Source organism: Chrysemys picta, chromosome 8 (assembly GCF_011386835.1).
Source record: "Chrysemys picta bellii isolate R12L10 chromosome 8, ASM1138683v2, whole genome shotgun sequence".
NCBI classification, from domain to species: domain Eukaryota; kingdom Metazoa; phylum Chordata; order Testudines; family Emydidae; genus Chrysemys; species Chrysemys picta.
The window spans coordinates 34,426,141-34,441,490 of record NC_088798.1 but is presented as its reverse complement, the minus strand read 5'-3'; the positions used below and the strand labels follow the sequence as shown (position 1 = coordinate 34,441,490).

The following is a 15,350-nucleotide window of genomic DNA, read 5'->3' as shown; positions in this document are numbered from 1 at the left end:
TCCTGGAAGCCCCTGCGCTTAGGGGCCGCAGGGACATGTTGCCGCTTCCGGGAGCTGGGCGGAGGCAGGGACGGGAGCCTCCCCTTAGCCCTGCTGCGCTGCCAACCAGACTTGTAATGGCCCGGTCAGCAATGCTGACCAGAGCCACCACAGTGCCTTTTCGACCAGGCATTCTGGTAAAAAAACTGATGTCTGGCAACCCTAGTTTGTGGTAGCACCCACAATATGTTAGATGCTTTCCCAGCACACAAGAAGGGGCAGCCCCTATCCCCAAGGAACACACACAAACATAGAACAAAGGCCTTCAAACCATAGTAGGCCACGGTCTACAAGTCACTTTGCAATTCTTGGCATGGAAGATTTGCAAAGTACAGGGGAGCTCAAATAGGAGCTTCCAACTTCCTTCCCATGCTCCCAGTTCTGGTAGCTTTCCTGATGGGCACCTACGCCCAGCATCTCCCAGAATCTTGCCCACTATGTTTATCTATATTCTGTATTTTTGATGTTGTAAGATGCTGGAACACAAGTGTACTCACTAAGGTTTCCAAAGGGATCATCATAATAATCAGAAATCAAAACATGTCCTCTTTAACTGAAACAAACAAACCAGAAATCTCCCCCAGCCTGGGGTCCCACCTCGTCCCTATGAAGGTGGGTGCAGAGCCCAGCCTCCTACCAGCATTCACCTTTATAGCCATTTTGTAATCCTGCTCCTCCTGCCCCAGAACCTGTTCAAAGAGAGGGGAACCTCTCATTCTTTGGGAACCAGGTAGTTCCCCTGTGGCTACTCAATACTAGTCAAACAAAAACCGTTCTGTGTGACATTTACATTGTTGCCTTCAACAAAAATAGTAGACAAAAAGAGGATGGGAAGAACGACAGTAAGCTGAAAAACAAGGGCTCATCAAAGCAGTGGGGAAAAGCCTGCACAGAATGCAATGAAGACTTAACAATAAGCAGAAGTAATTTATATAAATAACCACAGAGGCAGGAATACAGCACATTGAAAACAATGCATTTTGGTGTCTTGTCATAAAGCCACCAGGTCCTGTTCAGCCTATATTAGAATGCCCTTAGTTTTTCTTTGGTGTAAGCGAATAGCAGAGCAGATGCAGCTGGCCAAGTGAGATTAGATAGCCCTTGTTTATCACTTTGTTGTTTAAAGTGTTCTTTGCGCTGTGTAAATCATGGAATTCCTTTCACTCTTGGTATTCGATTTTTTTCTTTGTTCTAGAATGAAAAGTACAATGAATCTGCACCAATTATTGTAGACTTTTTATTACCAAATATTAGAATAGTATTAAGTAAAATACATTTAATTATGTAAATTCAGAGTCTTAAAACTATATTTTCCAGGGAGAAGTTGGTAAATTCATTTAACCAGATTTCCTGGTTAAGCAACAGGTGGCTGAACATACAGAAGTGTGTGAACCAGAAAAATGCCTCTTATCCAACGTGCCTACTCTTCTTAGGCTTCCTAGTTGGACTGGTCGGGAATTTTCCTTCATAATGATTGTCCCGTGGAAAATGCCCTTTTCATAAAATGGCTCTTGTCCATTTCACTTTCTATCTGCAGGGTGAAAGCAAAAATGACAAGAGCCTTCAAGGTGGGAAACTACAGCCTGATTGGAGTAGCCAGATTTGGGGGTAGGAGGGCGGAGGAGAGACACTGAGAGTGTCAGCTCTCCACCTGCAGCCTCTCTGCCTGGCTGGCAGCCCGCCAGATGCTCTTGTCAATTTTGAAGGCTCTTGGCAACTTCACCTTCTGCCGGCAGGCAGACAGTCAGCAACCTGAAAATCTGTTTCAGTTCTTCTGAAATAGAATTTTTCTGGAAATCCATTCTCTCGAAAACTTTCATGTTTTTGACTTTTCATCCTGATTCAGGAACATCATAAGAACGGCTATACTGGGTCAGACCAGTGGTCCATCTAGCCCAGGGGGAAGCAACCTATGGCACGCGTGCCAAAGGCGGCACGCGAGCTGATTTTCAGTGGCACTCACACTGCCCAAGTCCTGGCCACCAGTCCGGGGGGCTCTGCATTTTAGTTTAATTTTAAATGAAGCATCTTAAACATTTTAAAAACCTTATTTACTTTACATACAACAATAGTTTAGTTATATATTATAGACTTATAGAAAGCGATCTTCTAAAAACGTTAACATGTATGACTGGCATGCGAAACCATAAATTAGAGTGAATAAATGAAGACTCGGCACACTGCTTCTGAAAGGTGGCCGACCCCATATCTAGCCCATTATCCTGTCTTCCGACAGTGGCCAATGCCAGGTGCCCCAGAGGGAATGAACAGAAAAGGCAATTATCAAGTGATCCACCCCCTGTTGTCCATTCCCAGCTTTTGGCAGTCAGAGTCTAGGGACACTCGGAGCATGGGGTTACATCCCTGACCATCTTGGCTAATAGCCATTGATGGACCTATCCTCAATTAACTTATCTCATTCTTTTTTTTTTTTTTTTTAACCCCATTATACTTTTGGCCTTCAAAACATCCCCTGGCAATGAGTTCCACAGGTTGACTGTGCGTTGTGTGAAGAAGTACTTCCTTTTTTTGTTTTAAACCTGCTGCCTTATTAATTTCATTTGATGAAACCTGGTTCCTGTATTATGTAAAGGAATAAATGACACTTCCTTATTCACCTTCTCCACACCATTCATGATCTTATAGGCCTCTATCATATCTCCCCTTATTCATGTCTTTTCTAAGATAAATAGTCCCAGTCTTTTTAATCTCTCCTCACATGGAAGCTTTTCTATACCCTTACTCATTGTTGTTGCTTTTCTCTGTACCTTTTCCAATACTAATATATCTTTTTTGAGATGGAGCGACCACATCTGCACACAGTATTCAAGGTGTGGGCATACCGTGGATTTATATCATGGCATTTTGATATTTACTGTTTTATTATCTATCCCTTTCCTAATGGTTCCTAACATTGTTAGCTTTTTTGACTGCTGCTGAACATTGAGCGGATGTTTGCAGAGAACGATCCACAATGACTCCATGAGCTCTTTCTTGAGTGGTAGCAGCTAATTTAGACCCCATCTTTTTCTATGGATAGTTGGGTTTATGTTTTCCAATGTGCATTACTTTGCATTTGTCAACATTGAATTTCATCTGCCATTTTGTTGCCCACTCAGCCAGTTTTATGAGATCCCTTTGTAATTCTTTGGACTTAACTATTTTGACTAATTATTTTATCATCTGCAAATTTTGCCACTTCACTGTTTACCCCTTTTTCCAGATCATTTATGAATATGTTGAACAGCACTTGTGTTATGAATATGTTGAACAGTGCAGATCCCACTTTTTACCTTTCTCCATTCTGAAAACTGACCACTTATTCCTACCCTTTGTATCCTGTCTTTTAACCACTTACTGATCCATGAGAAGATCTTCCCTCTTATCCCATGACTGCTTGCTTTGTTTAAGAGCCTTTGGTGAGGGACCTTGTCAAAGGCTTTGTGAAAGTCCAACTACACTATATCCACTGGATCACCCTTGTCCACATGTTTGTTGACACCCCTCAAAGAATTCTAATAGATTAGTAAGGCATGATTTCCCTTTACAAGCCATGCTGACTCTTCCCCAACATATTGTGTTCATCTGTGTGACTGATAATTCTGTTCTTTACTATACTTTCAACCAATTTGCCTGGTACTGAAGCTAGGCTTACTGGCCTGTAATTGCTGGGATCGCCTCTGGAACCTTTTTTTAAAATTGGTGTCACGTTAGCTAGCCTCCAGTCATCTGGTACAGAAACTGATTTAAATGATGGGTTACATACCACACTTAGATCTGCAATTTAATATTTGAGTTCCTTCAGAACACTTGGGTGAATACCATCTGGTCATGGTGACTTATTACTGTTTAATTTTTAATCAGTTTGTTTCAAAACCTCCTCTATTGACACCTCAATCTCAATCCTCAGATTTGTCACCTAAAAAAATCTCTCAGGTGTGAGAACCTCCTTCACATCCTCTGCCATGAAGACTGATGAAAATAATTAATTTAGCTTCTCTGCAATGGCCTTCCTTGAATGCTACTTTAGCACCTCGATCGTTCAATAGTCCTACTGATTGTTTGGCAGGTTTCCTGCTTCTGATGTACTTACAAAAAAAATTTGCTGTTACTTTTTGAGTCTTTGGCTCATTGTTCTTCAAATTCTTTCTTTTTTGGCCTGCCTAATTATACTTTTAAACGTTACTTGCCAGAGTTTATGGTCCTTTCTATTTTCCTCAGTAGAGATTTAACTTCCAATTTTTAAAGGATGCCCTGTTGTCTCTCACCGCTTCTTTCTTGTTTAGCCATGGTGGCATTTTTGGTCCCCTTATTATGTTTTTAAATTTGGGGTATACATTTAATTTGATCCTCTATTATGGTGTTTTTAAAAAGTGTCTATGCAGCTTTCAGGCATTTCCATTTTATAACTGTACCTTTTAATTTCCATTTAACTAGCTTCCTCATTTTTGTGTAGTTCCCCTTTCTGAAGTTAAATGCTAGTGGTAGACTTCTTTGGTGCTTTCCTTCTCACAAGGATGTTAAATTTAATTATATTAGGGTCACTATTACCGAGTGGTTCAGCTATACTCACCTCTTGGACCAGATCCTGTGCTCCAGTTAGGACTAAATCAAGAATTGCCTTTCTCCCTGTGGGTTCCAGGACTAGCTGCTCCACAAAGCAGTCATTTATGGTGTCTAGAAACTTTTCTCTGCATCCTGTCCTGAGGTGACCTGTACCCAGTTAATATGGGTATAGCTGAAACCTGCCATTACTGAGTTTTCTATTTTTATAGCCTAAGCGCCCTGAGCATTTCACAATCACCATCACCATCCTAGTCAGTGGGTCTATAGTATATTCCTACTTCTATATTCTTATTATTCAAGCATAAATTTTCTATCCATAGAGATTCTATGGTACAGGTTGATTCATTTAAGATTTTTACTATATTTTTACTATGCTTTCTTTCACATATAGTGCCACTCGCCCACCAGCACAACCTACTCTGTCATTCCTATATATTTTATACCCTGATAATACCATGTCCCATTGATTATCATCGTTCCATGTAAAAAAATTTGTGGGAAGGCAATTTCCATTGTCTGGCTAGCTCTACTTACCAGTCTCATAATCCCAGCTGTCTGCTCTTCACCATTCCCCTTCTTCCCCAGAAACCAGTGTATCTTTCCTACTGATCATCTTGAAGTCCAAAGGCTCCCCCTGAATTGGGGACCTTTCACAATATAATGGTATGTTCATGTCCTTGAAACATAGCCCTTTTGGCTCCATTCCAAAGTGACTATCAAGAGTAAATTCTTAGGCCTTGTCTACACTAAAGGGAAAAGTCGATCTAAGCTACGCAATTTGAGTTACATGAATAGCGTAACTCAAATCGACGTAGCTTAGATCTACTTACCACGGGGTCCACGCTACGTGACGTCGACGGGAGACGCTCTCCTGTCAACTCCCCCTTAATTTTCTTGATCAGGTGGAGAACAGGAGTTGACGGGAGAGTGATCCGTGGTAGATCTAGCGGGTCTTCACTAGAAGATTGCCGCATCGATTGTCACAGCGTAGACAAGCCTTTAGTGACTTCCAAAATACTGTCTGTTTTGAGAGCCTCTGCAGGCTAATAAAGGCAATTTTTCTAGCCTAAATTCCTATTAAACATTTCCGGTAATAAGACAGGCACCCAATGCCTGTATTATGTGATGCATTTCTGTAGAAGGTAGTGTTTTTGGCTTTGCAGTTAAATGTATAACCTCGGCACTGTTACAATATTCCAAGAATTATAACAACACTAAACAGATCACTTTGTTTGACAGTAAGCAATTAGGGCTCTTTGCTGACCATCATACATCAACCTGTGGGAATTTGAAGTGACGCATTTAGCGTAGACAGGCAGGTTAGAATAAGTGTTTTCTTGCTAAAAATCATAATTCCACTGGGTTTTATGCAGAGCTGGTAAAAATTTATTTTTCTTGCACAGTGGACAAAAAAAGAAAAATATTTTAAAAGATAACACATACATTTAAGACTTAAAGACAGTGGCATGTTCAGGGCTGGCTCCAGGGTTTTGGCTGCCCCAAGCAGCCGGAAAAAAAAAAAAAAAAAAGCCGCGATCGCGATCTGTGGTGGCAATTCGGCGGGAGGTCCTTCACTCCGAGCAGGAGTGAGGGACCGTCCGCCGAATTACCACCGAATAGCTGGACGTGCCGCCCCTCTCCGGAGTGGCCGCCCCAAGCACCTGCTTGGCAGGCTGGTGCCTGGAGCCGGCCCTGGGCATGTTTGAACATGAACATGTCCTTTTTCTGGTCTTAGTGTTCATATATTTTGGAGAAGTCCTGAAACTTTCAGGCTTCAAGTCATAGGTTTAGATTAGAGATTTTCAAATATATTCATTGTGTGCTCCACTTTCTAATAGAAATTGCCTTGTGGATGTGTGTCCTCCTATTTACAAGTCCATAACTTTGTCAAATACAGCAGTTTGTTACATGGAGCAATGATATTAGGAGAGTATTTAATTTATTTCTATCTATTTTTTAATGCAATGGAGCAGCTGGAAACAAGGAGAGCCAGCACTATGTGACTAGCCATCTACCCACAAACTACCAGCAAGGGCTCCTCTGACAAGATTCAAAACCACTGTCTTTGTACAGTCTGAGGCCATGGTACAGCAAGTTGCACTGCACTAGTGAGAATAGGTGGAGGCTACCTGCTGAGAGTTGAGGCAGACGGCATGCCTCCATGTTTGCCAGGTCGGGGAAGGTATGTTCTTACTTCACCTTCAAAGAAGGAAGTGTATGGTCTTTTCCTAGTGCCATCTACAATCCTCCAGAATGGATAAAGTGGAGTGGCATAGTTTGTGAGCCAGTGTAGCCAAGGATAAAATGTATCAGGTATATTTGTGATATAGAAGTGAAATATAAATATTAATTAATGTTATAACACAGGGTCTACTGACCTGAAGCCTGTAAGATATTTAACTTAACAAAACAAGGCATCAACCCTAAAGATAGGCTGACATGAGTAGCTAACTGACCCTATGTTATAAGATGAAACAGTTACAGTAATTAGGGTTGCCAGGCATCCGGTTTTCGACTGGAATACCCAGTTGAAAAGGGACCCTGTTGGCTCTGGTCAGCTGGCGGCTAAAAGTCTGGTTGGCCACAGCAACCAGCTCCACGTGGCTCCCTGAAACAACCGACATGTCTCTCTGGCTCCTAGGTGGAGGGGCAGCCAGGAGGGCTCTGTGCACTACCCCTACCCCCGCCCGCAGGTGCCGCCCCAAGCACCAGCTCTGCAGCTCCCATTGGTTGGGAACTGCAGCTAATGGGAGCTGCAGGGGCAGCTCCTGTGAATGGGGGCAGCACGCAGAGCCCCCTGGCCGTCCCTGAGCCTAGGAGCCAGAGGGACATGCCGGCTGCTTCTGGTGCCACCTGAGGTAAGCACCTCCTGGAGCCTGCACCCCACTCCCCTCCCAGATCCCAAACCCCTTCCCCAGCCCTGAGCCCCTTCTCACACTCCAAACCCCTCGGCTGCAGCCCAGAGCCCCCTCCTGCACCCCAAACCCTTCATCCCCAGCCTCACCCCAGAGCCCGCATCTCCAACTGACACCCTCATGTCCTCTCTCACCCCTGCCCCAGGCCAGAGCCCCTTCCTACACTCCGGACCCTTCAGTCCCACCCCACAGCCTGAAGCCCCCTCCAGCACCTCAAACCCTCATTCCTGGACCTACCTCAGAGCCTGCCCCCCAGCCAGAGCCCTGCCCCAGCCTGGTGAAAGTGAGTGAGGGTGGGGGAGAGCGAGCGATGGATGGAGTGAGCAGGGGGGGGGCCTTGGAGAAGGGGTGGGGCAGGGCCTTGGGGGAAGAGGTGGGGCAGGGGACAGGGCAAGGGTGTTCAGTTTTTTCCAGTCAGAAAGTTGGCAACCCTAACAGTAATAGATGTTCTGATATTTAGGAAGTATATATTGCAATGTACCAGTTAAAGCTGATTAGAGTATTCTGGGGCTTTTTGCAGACACAAAGTTGTCAGCAGTGTGCAAATCACTAGTTGTTATGGTGATTGAGTGACATAAATGTTAATGAGTATAAAGGGAACTAACAAGTTAGCCTATAAAAAATGGGGTACCCCAGGTTTAGTGGGGTCAGAGGCAGATTAAGATTTATTGGGGCCTTGGCACAAAAAACTTTGGGGCCCCCAAAATCCCCCCTGCCCTGCCCCCCACTCCTCCCCTTCCTGCAAGGCCCTGCCCACTGGCCTTGCTGGAAGCAGGGGCTGTGGTAAGAGCTGCCCAGGGAGCCCGGGCTACTGTGGGGAGGCCTGGACCCTCCATCTGCCCTGGGCGGTGCACCCTGCGGGGCAGGGACACAGGCCAGGGGCTGCTCTTGGGCACCCTGGTCTCCTGTCTGTGGCAGGTGGAGGGTCATGGGCTCCCCACAGCTGCTCTGGCTCCCTGGGTGGCTTTTACCCAGCCTAGGACAGTGGTCCCCAAACTGTGGAGAGTGCCCCCTAGGGGAGCATAGAGGAACAAATGGGGAGGCCTGTGTCAGCCACCACGGGGGTGGGAAGGGAGCACCACCCAACCCTGCTCTGGCCCCAGCCCCAGTCATGGCTCTGTTCCTGGCCCCACTCCCGGTCACAGCCCCACTCCCGGTCCCTGACCTCAACCCTGGCCCCACCACGACCCCTGACTCCCATTCCCAGCTCTAGCCCTGACTCCCGTGGACCAGGTAACTGGGGGGACAACCAAACAAATTTGGGGACCCCTGGCCTAGGGTAACCATATGTCCTGTTTTGGACTCGGATGTCCCAACATTTTGTCAAAACTGGGCATTTTGTCCCATTTGCTCTTGCCAACTGATCACCAGTTGGCAAGAGCAGACAGTACAAATGCCCAGTTTTGACAAAAAGAGGCTGGGGGGAGGGTGAGCAGCGGGGCTCGGGCCAGTCCTGCATGGGGAAGAAGGTGGCTTGGGCAAGTGGCTTGGGCTGGCTCAGTGCAGGGGGTGAAGGGAGTGGGGCCTCGGGCCGGCTTCACACGGGGGAAATATACTCACTCACACTATGTCCAGCCATCTTCCAGCCTGGCTGGGAGCAAGGCCTCAAGGGGAAGAGAGGAGCATGGCTGAGGGGCAGGGTGGTGGGAGAAGGAGCAGCAGGGGTGGGGCCAGAGGGCCGGCACTCCTGCGGGGCCCCCAAATTGGCCAGGGCCCATGGGCACAGGCCCTGTCGGCTCATACAGTAAGCTGCTACTGGGTCGGATGTAGAAATATAGTTAAGGAAAAGGGGTTGAAAGCTTCATGAATAGGCACTACCCCGAATAGGCATCAGTGTAACTCATCAGAGGTATAACTTGGCCTGTGTGCCATGGGAGAATCCAAGATGACAGCTATGGGTGGTGATGATGATGAGCAAGATAGTGACTGACAGTCTGTGGTTTCCAAGCAGGAAATGTGAGTAATGCCTGTCATAGGGCTAAACACTTTGTACTCTCTATCTGCTGTTGTGAGATTGTTTATCTGCTTAGTGGATTTCTTAATGAAGGAACTTGTGATAAATTACAATTGTTTCTTGTGTGCTCCTCAAGTCTCTCATTCTAATAATAGTGGTGGTAATCTTCCTGATACTGTTGCTGCTCAGGAGACCAACCCTTATTGGCCACTGTAGTCTAAGAGATTAATCAATACACCAATCCATCAATTAATTGTAGGTGGGCCCAATAGTGGGCTCTCAGAGCTTGTAGATGGAGACCAAAACAGAGTCCCAGCAACAGAAAGACAGAAATTGGTGAAAAAAGTGCTCCGGGAAGTCTTGTTGACAAATTCAAAGCTGCCAACATCCTGATGGAGCCAAAGGAGTAGCTTCTATCTCCTAGTTATGGGATACTCTGTAACTCAGTAACCAGTGTCTGTGAATCTCCGACAAACACACACCACAGGATCATATTCATTCTTTGTCCCCTACAAATCACACAGTCCCATTCACCTCCTCCACATTCACACACAAGTTACAATCCCATTCACTCTTGTCTCCCTCTCATACATTTTATCACTCAATTTATTCAACATGAAGGAGGAACTAAGGCATGGTTGCTGGACAAAGGGATTGAGGAATATCTTCTATAAATACAAGGACTGAGCATTTTTTGCTGATTAGATGATTATATTGTAGGCCTGGTCTATATTCACCTTCTGAGAAGGCTAAAAGCAACACAGAGCCTTTGACATACCCAGTAACATTAAGGTTACAAATGAAACAACAAATTACATATAGACGTGTGGGCAGATCTTCAGATGGCAAATTATCATAGTTCCATTCACTTTAATTTACACCAGCAGAGGATCTGTCCTTCAATCTTAATTTTACATAACCAACCTTAATACATAATTAACAGGAGCTCTAAAACAATGACCAGATCATTCTTCATATCTTTGGAATTAAGGGTGATAACATTAATCAGAGGAGCTCATTTGCTATTAAAGTGGCTATTTTAAGTGCTCTGTTGGAATTCCACTGATGCTCTGCATTATTAGCATTAGCTAAACATTTTTGTTTGTTTTGTTCTGCAGAGTCAAAGGCATTGTGAGGTGAGGAGAGTAACAGATTATGAAGCATCTATCCATTTCTAACTGGCTAACCGAGCTGGGTCTCCCAGAATATTGCATGCTCTTTGATAAACAATACGATGGTGTAGAGGTAAGAAACTCTCTTTTTCAGGAAAATTCCCATGAAAGTCTCAAATGGTTCAATCCGCTCAACACAATTAGTCTCAAACTAAATAGGTTATTAGTTAGAAAATTAGAACTTTTAAGCTTTATCCTAACATAGAAATCTCATGAAAATAGCAGAACTCTGGTGGGAATTTGAGTAGGTAAGTGTTGCCCAAGTAATACTTCCTTTACTCTTATTCACTGGATTTATAGAAGCTTTAAGAGCACAGAAGTTAGTGGTGGAAAAAGCTTTTTTACTTACTGAGTCCAATCCCAAATGCAAGGTATAGTCCCCTGACTGACTGTATTTTAGCCAAAAGTCCAGTTATCTATTGTCCAAGAATGTAGAACTTTTCTGTTTTAATATTCTTGATAAATATTACTTTGTTCATTTGAATGTTTCCAGACTTAAGCTATTTCTCAGTACTTCTGCTAGAGGCTAGACAGGACCATTCAGGAAAATGTATAACTTAATGTAAATACACTATGGTCCACACAGATCTCAGTGCAGGATCAAATCTAAGATTTGAACATGTTTGGTGTGTAATTCTTTGTGCCTACCCATTATTGCTAAAATAATATATATAATAATAAATAAATAATACATATATAACTGTAAAAGTAGAACTTTTGATAATGTGTATTGTTGACTGAAAGGAAAAATGAGCAGGGATTTCGTTTTTCATAATGAATTAAGTAAAGATAAAACTATATTTTAAATTTAAGTAACATTACTGTGGAGATGTGAACATTAGGGCCAGATTCTGCAAGCACCAACTATCAAGAGTAATACTTATTACCAGGAGTAGCGCTATTAACTATTGCCCATGGAACTACTCCAGGTAGTAAGCAATATGCCTAGTAGTAATTACTTGTCTGACTGAGCCTCAAGCACAGGAAACTGAAGGGTGATGCTCTCCCTTTATCTCATACAAACATGAAAAGCAAAGCAAAACCCCATACCTTTTGTAATTCTGTATACTAAAACTCATCATGAAATACAGCCACTTATCCAGTGTTAGCCAAGACAGTCTGAGACTTTAGCTCTAATGAACACATTTACTAAAGTGAGAACAAGTAGATAACTTTTGTTTTCCAAATTTTAACCAATAAGTTGCATTATCTTATATCTAGTTTTGAATTGTAATGAATAGTTTAGTGATAATGAATGTATCTGTTTACAGAACAATGGCACACATGTGGCTAGTAATACAGTTCCATACTGATGAAGAACCACGTTCAGTGGTGAAAGTAATATTAAATTCTTACCAGTATGGGGGCCGGCTCCGGCTCCTGGAAGGGGCGAGGCCTCGGGCAGAAGGGGTGGGTCTGGGGGTCAGCGTCCCCCAGCCAGCCCGTCTGCACTACCTGGCCCCCGCCGCCCGTGGCTCCAGCAGCGATTTAAAAGGGTCCAGGGCTTCGGTCGCAGCTGGGATCCCCAGGCCCCTTTAAATCGCCGGCCCCAGGGCAGCTGCCCCTTTTGCCCCCTCCTGTCAGAGGCCCGGGGGGGAGGGCAGTGGTAAAAGGGGCAATGACATTAAAGCGCTGCTGCAGCTGCAGCGCTTTAACATGGGCTGCATATGGGTCAGTACCGGCTTTTTACCAGCACACTATACCAGCCCACTTTCACCCCAACCACATTTATCAATATTAGTTTGGTAACGATCACGAGAGCTATTTGTTACCATTTGAAAATAGATAAATATCAAATAGGAACAGTAAAATTTGAAAGACCTCATGCAGTAGCCCACTTGATTCCAGTCTTGAGTCTGATTCTGTTTAACAACAGCAGGATTGTATAGAGTGACTAGAGCAGGGGACTGGGAACCATGACTCCTATATTCCATTCCTCACTCTATCACTGACTTGCTGACGCTGTGTCATCTCGGACAAGTCGTTTAGGCTACATCTTCACTACAGGCCTGGGGTGTGATTCCCCTGCTTGTGTACACATACTCGCACTAGCTCTTAGTGAGCTAGTGCAAGTAGAAATAGCAGTGTAGCATGGGAAGCAGCAGCAGAGGTATGGCTTAGCCTTGTTGCGTATGTATCCACTAGTTTCAGGGGGGTTTGAGAGCTAGTGCAAGTGTATGTGTGCGAACAGGGGAATCACACCCCTCACTAGTAGTGTAGTTGTAACCATAGTTTCTCTTAATTTATTCATCTGTAAAATGTGTATAAAACCTACAACATAGCGATGTTGTGAGGATTAATTAGTTGTATGTTATGTGGAGGGCTATGTAGTAGTGCAAAGTACTATTACTATTATATACCTATTAACCCCACTTTAAACACTTCAGTCCAAATCCTTCACTGTAGAAATTTGAGCCAGAAAAAGAAACACCGACAGATGCATCATTCTTTACAGGAATCATGCTAGCCAGCCTAAGCTTCTGTTGGGCACACATTGCTGCTGCTCTAAACAGGAGCCAGGTGCGTGCCAGGTTAGCAGATGCTGTTGACTACAGCATACATGTTAGCTGGCTGGAGGACTGGACATCCATCTCATCTAGCTTGCAGACCACGTCCACTTGGGGTCATGGTATGCAGGATGGCAAATTTACAGGCCCCCCTCTCCCAGTACTCTTGAGTCCTAGAAAGGGATCCTGCCCTGCTGCATGTGCAGAAAAAGTTTTCTATGACATCTTTCCACTATGTGAGATGCCATTCCACTATGTGAGTGGAAAGATGTCATAGAAAACTTTTTCTGCACATGCAGCAGGGCAGGATAGTGAGTTGAAGGAGGTAGCCTTTTGAAATTACAGGTAACCTCTGCTGTGTCTCTTCCCCACAGTGCTGAATTAGCAATACCAGAAGGAATCCTGGCCCCTCATATCAATCATCTTGGGGATCTCAGCAACATCTCTAGAAGTTCTGCAGGAATTCTGAGAAAGTCCTACCTCTATAAACCTATGTATGGAAGTCAGAACCAGAATCACCCTTCTATCTATCATCCTGTTTTTTCTGTCTGCATTGTTGGCATGTATAAGTAACCTCTTGCCCCCGCCTCCCAGAAAAAAATAATATCCTTTACCTCTAATATTCTGCACTGCACTCAGCATACAAGTTTATCAACAGATGTACATTGCTTTGAACTGTTATTGTTATCACTAAATATTTCAATTATATCTCACAAAGTAAAATAATACATAGAATAAATATTATCGTTAAAAGTATTTTCATCAACTGAAGACATTCCTGGATTCATTTGTAAATGAATTACAATTATTCACCAGTCATTCTCCCCAATCAAATTTTACACAGAGACAGACAATAGGGTTTTAATTAAAAGTGGTTTTCATGTCACAGCTGTGCTGCCTGTCTACCAGAGTACTTACAGTGTTGGGGTAATCTGATAATCCAAGCAGAATAAAGATAATAGGATTTCAAAGATAACTTAGAGTCTGTGAAGGCTAATAAAAAGACTCATTTTCTATGATAACCTAGGTCCCTAAGCAGTCAGTCAGTAAAATGCAGTAGTAAGTTGAAACATGTTGCTATGTGATTCATGCTATCTTTGTAACACAAAAGATCCCAATATAGAACCCTGGGAGGGTTGAGTTGACAGACAACAAATTGAAAGAAACATACAGCAAAATTACTCTTTTAGTTTTAATAGGCCTGAAAGCCCGTCTGGGGAAGAAATCAGCTGCTGCTCAAAACTTAATAATAGGCTTACTGTGTCACTCTGAATACAATGGATTTTTCTAAGTTAAAACCTCCAGTCACTTTTCCATTTACTGTTTTACAGTTTCTGGAGGTTCCACTTCATTGCCATTTTTATGCTCTTTCCCCAGTTTCTGAGCTAAATACTATAGACCAGGGGTCGGCAACCTTTCAGAAGTGATGGGTCAAGTGGCAGAGCTGGGGGTAGATCATAGGTTTCTTGGTTCCCAATCCTGTACTTTAACTGGTTCTTAGAGAGGAACATAAAGTGTTGTGTGGGAGTCTCGAATAAAGCAGGAAAACTTTCAGGTAGGAGATTATTCTCCCTTCTACAATCATGGCATCTGTGTATCATTATTTTTTGCTGTCATAACAATTTCTCTAACACTACTTCAGAAATCTGCCAGTAAAAGCCCCCACTGTATTACCACCAGTGTATGTTGTCCAGAACCAGAGGTGTAAACACCAGTTGCCTTTGTATTGCCATTCTTTTATGTTTGGCAAAGGCTGGACAAGCAGAAGACCAGGCTGCATTTTTTGGTTTTGATTTTGGGGGAGGAGGGGAGTGGAAGGAGGAGAAGGATCCTGTGCAAGTGTTAGCACTAGTTTTAAAATCTTTCCCACTTCTCTGTGGCTTCACCTTTGGTATTTTCCCCTTTTGGTAAATCTGAGAGGGGGAAAATAAGCATAATAGTTTCATGATCAGAAAGCCCTGCCCCTTCTATTGACATACATTTAATGCATCAACATCTGGGAAATGCTCACATTTGATTTCACGCTTTCAAATGAAAACTAGTGCAGTCTTCTTTCTACAGCTTTATGGAACTGTCTCGTTTCTGGCATCTGAAATGGGGGTTCAGAGAATAAAAGTGGGTGCCCTAAATCCAGTAGAGTGTCTCAGGCACTATGGTTTTATTTAAAAGAATGAAGATTTGCTAGTTTGTGGCTCTA

At 43.7% G+C, this 15,350-nt stretch overlaps 1 protein-coding gene across 1 annotated transcript in view; it reads left to right on the top strand.

The window, feature by feature from the left end:
* BCAR3 (BCAR3 adaptor protein, NSP family member) overlaps positions 1-15,350 on the top strand; it is a 188,442-nt gene that overhangs the window by 39,420 nt on the left and 133,672 nt on the right. The window contains exon 3 of the mRNA XM_024103193.3: positions 10,593-10,719. Within this exon, the coding sequence (XP_023958961.2) occupies positions 10,630-10,719 (90 nt within the window). The 5' untranslated portion in view covers positions 10,593-10,629. The remainder of the gene's footprint in view (positions 1-10,592; positions 10,720-15,350) is intronic.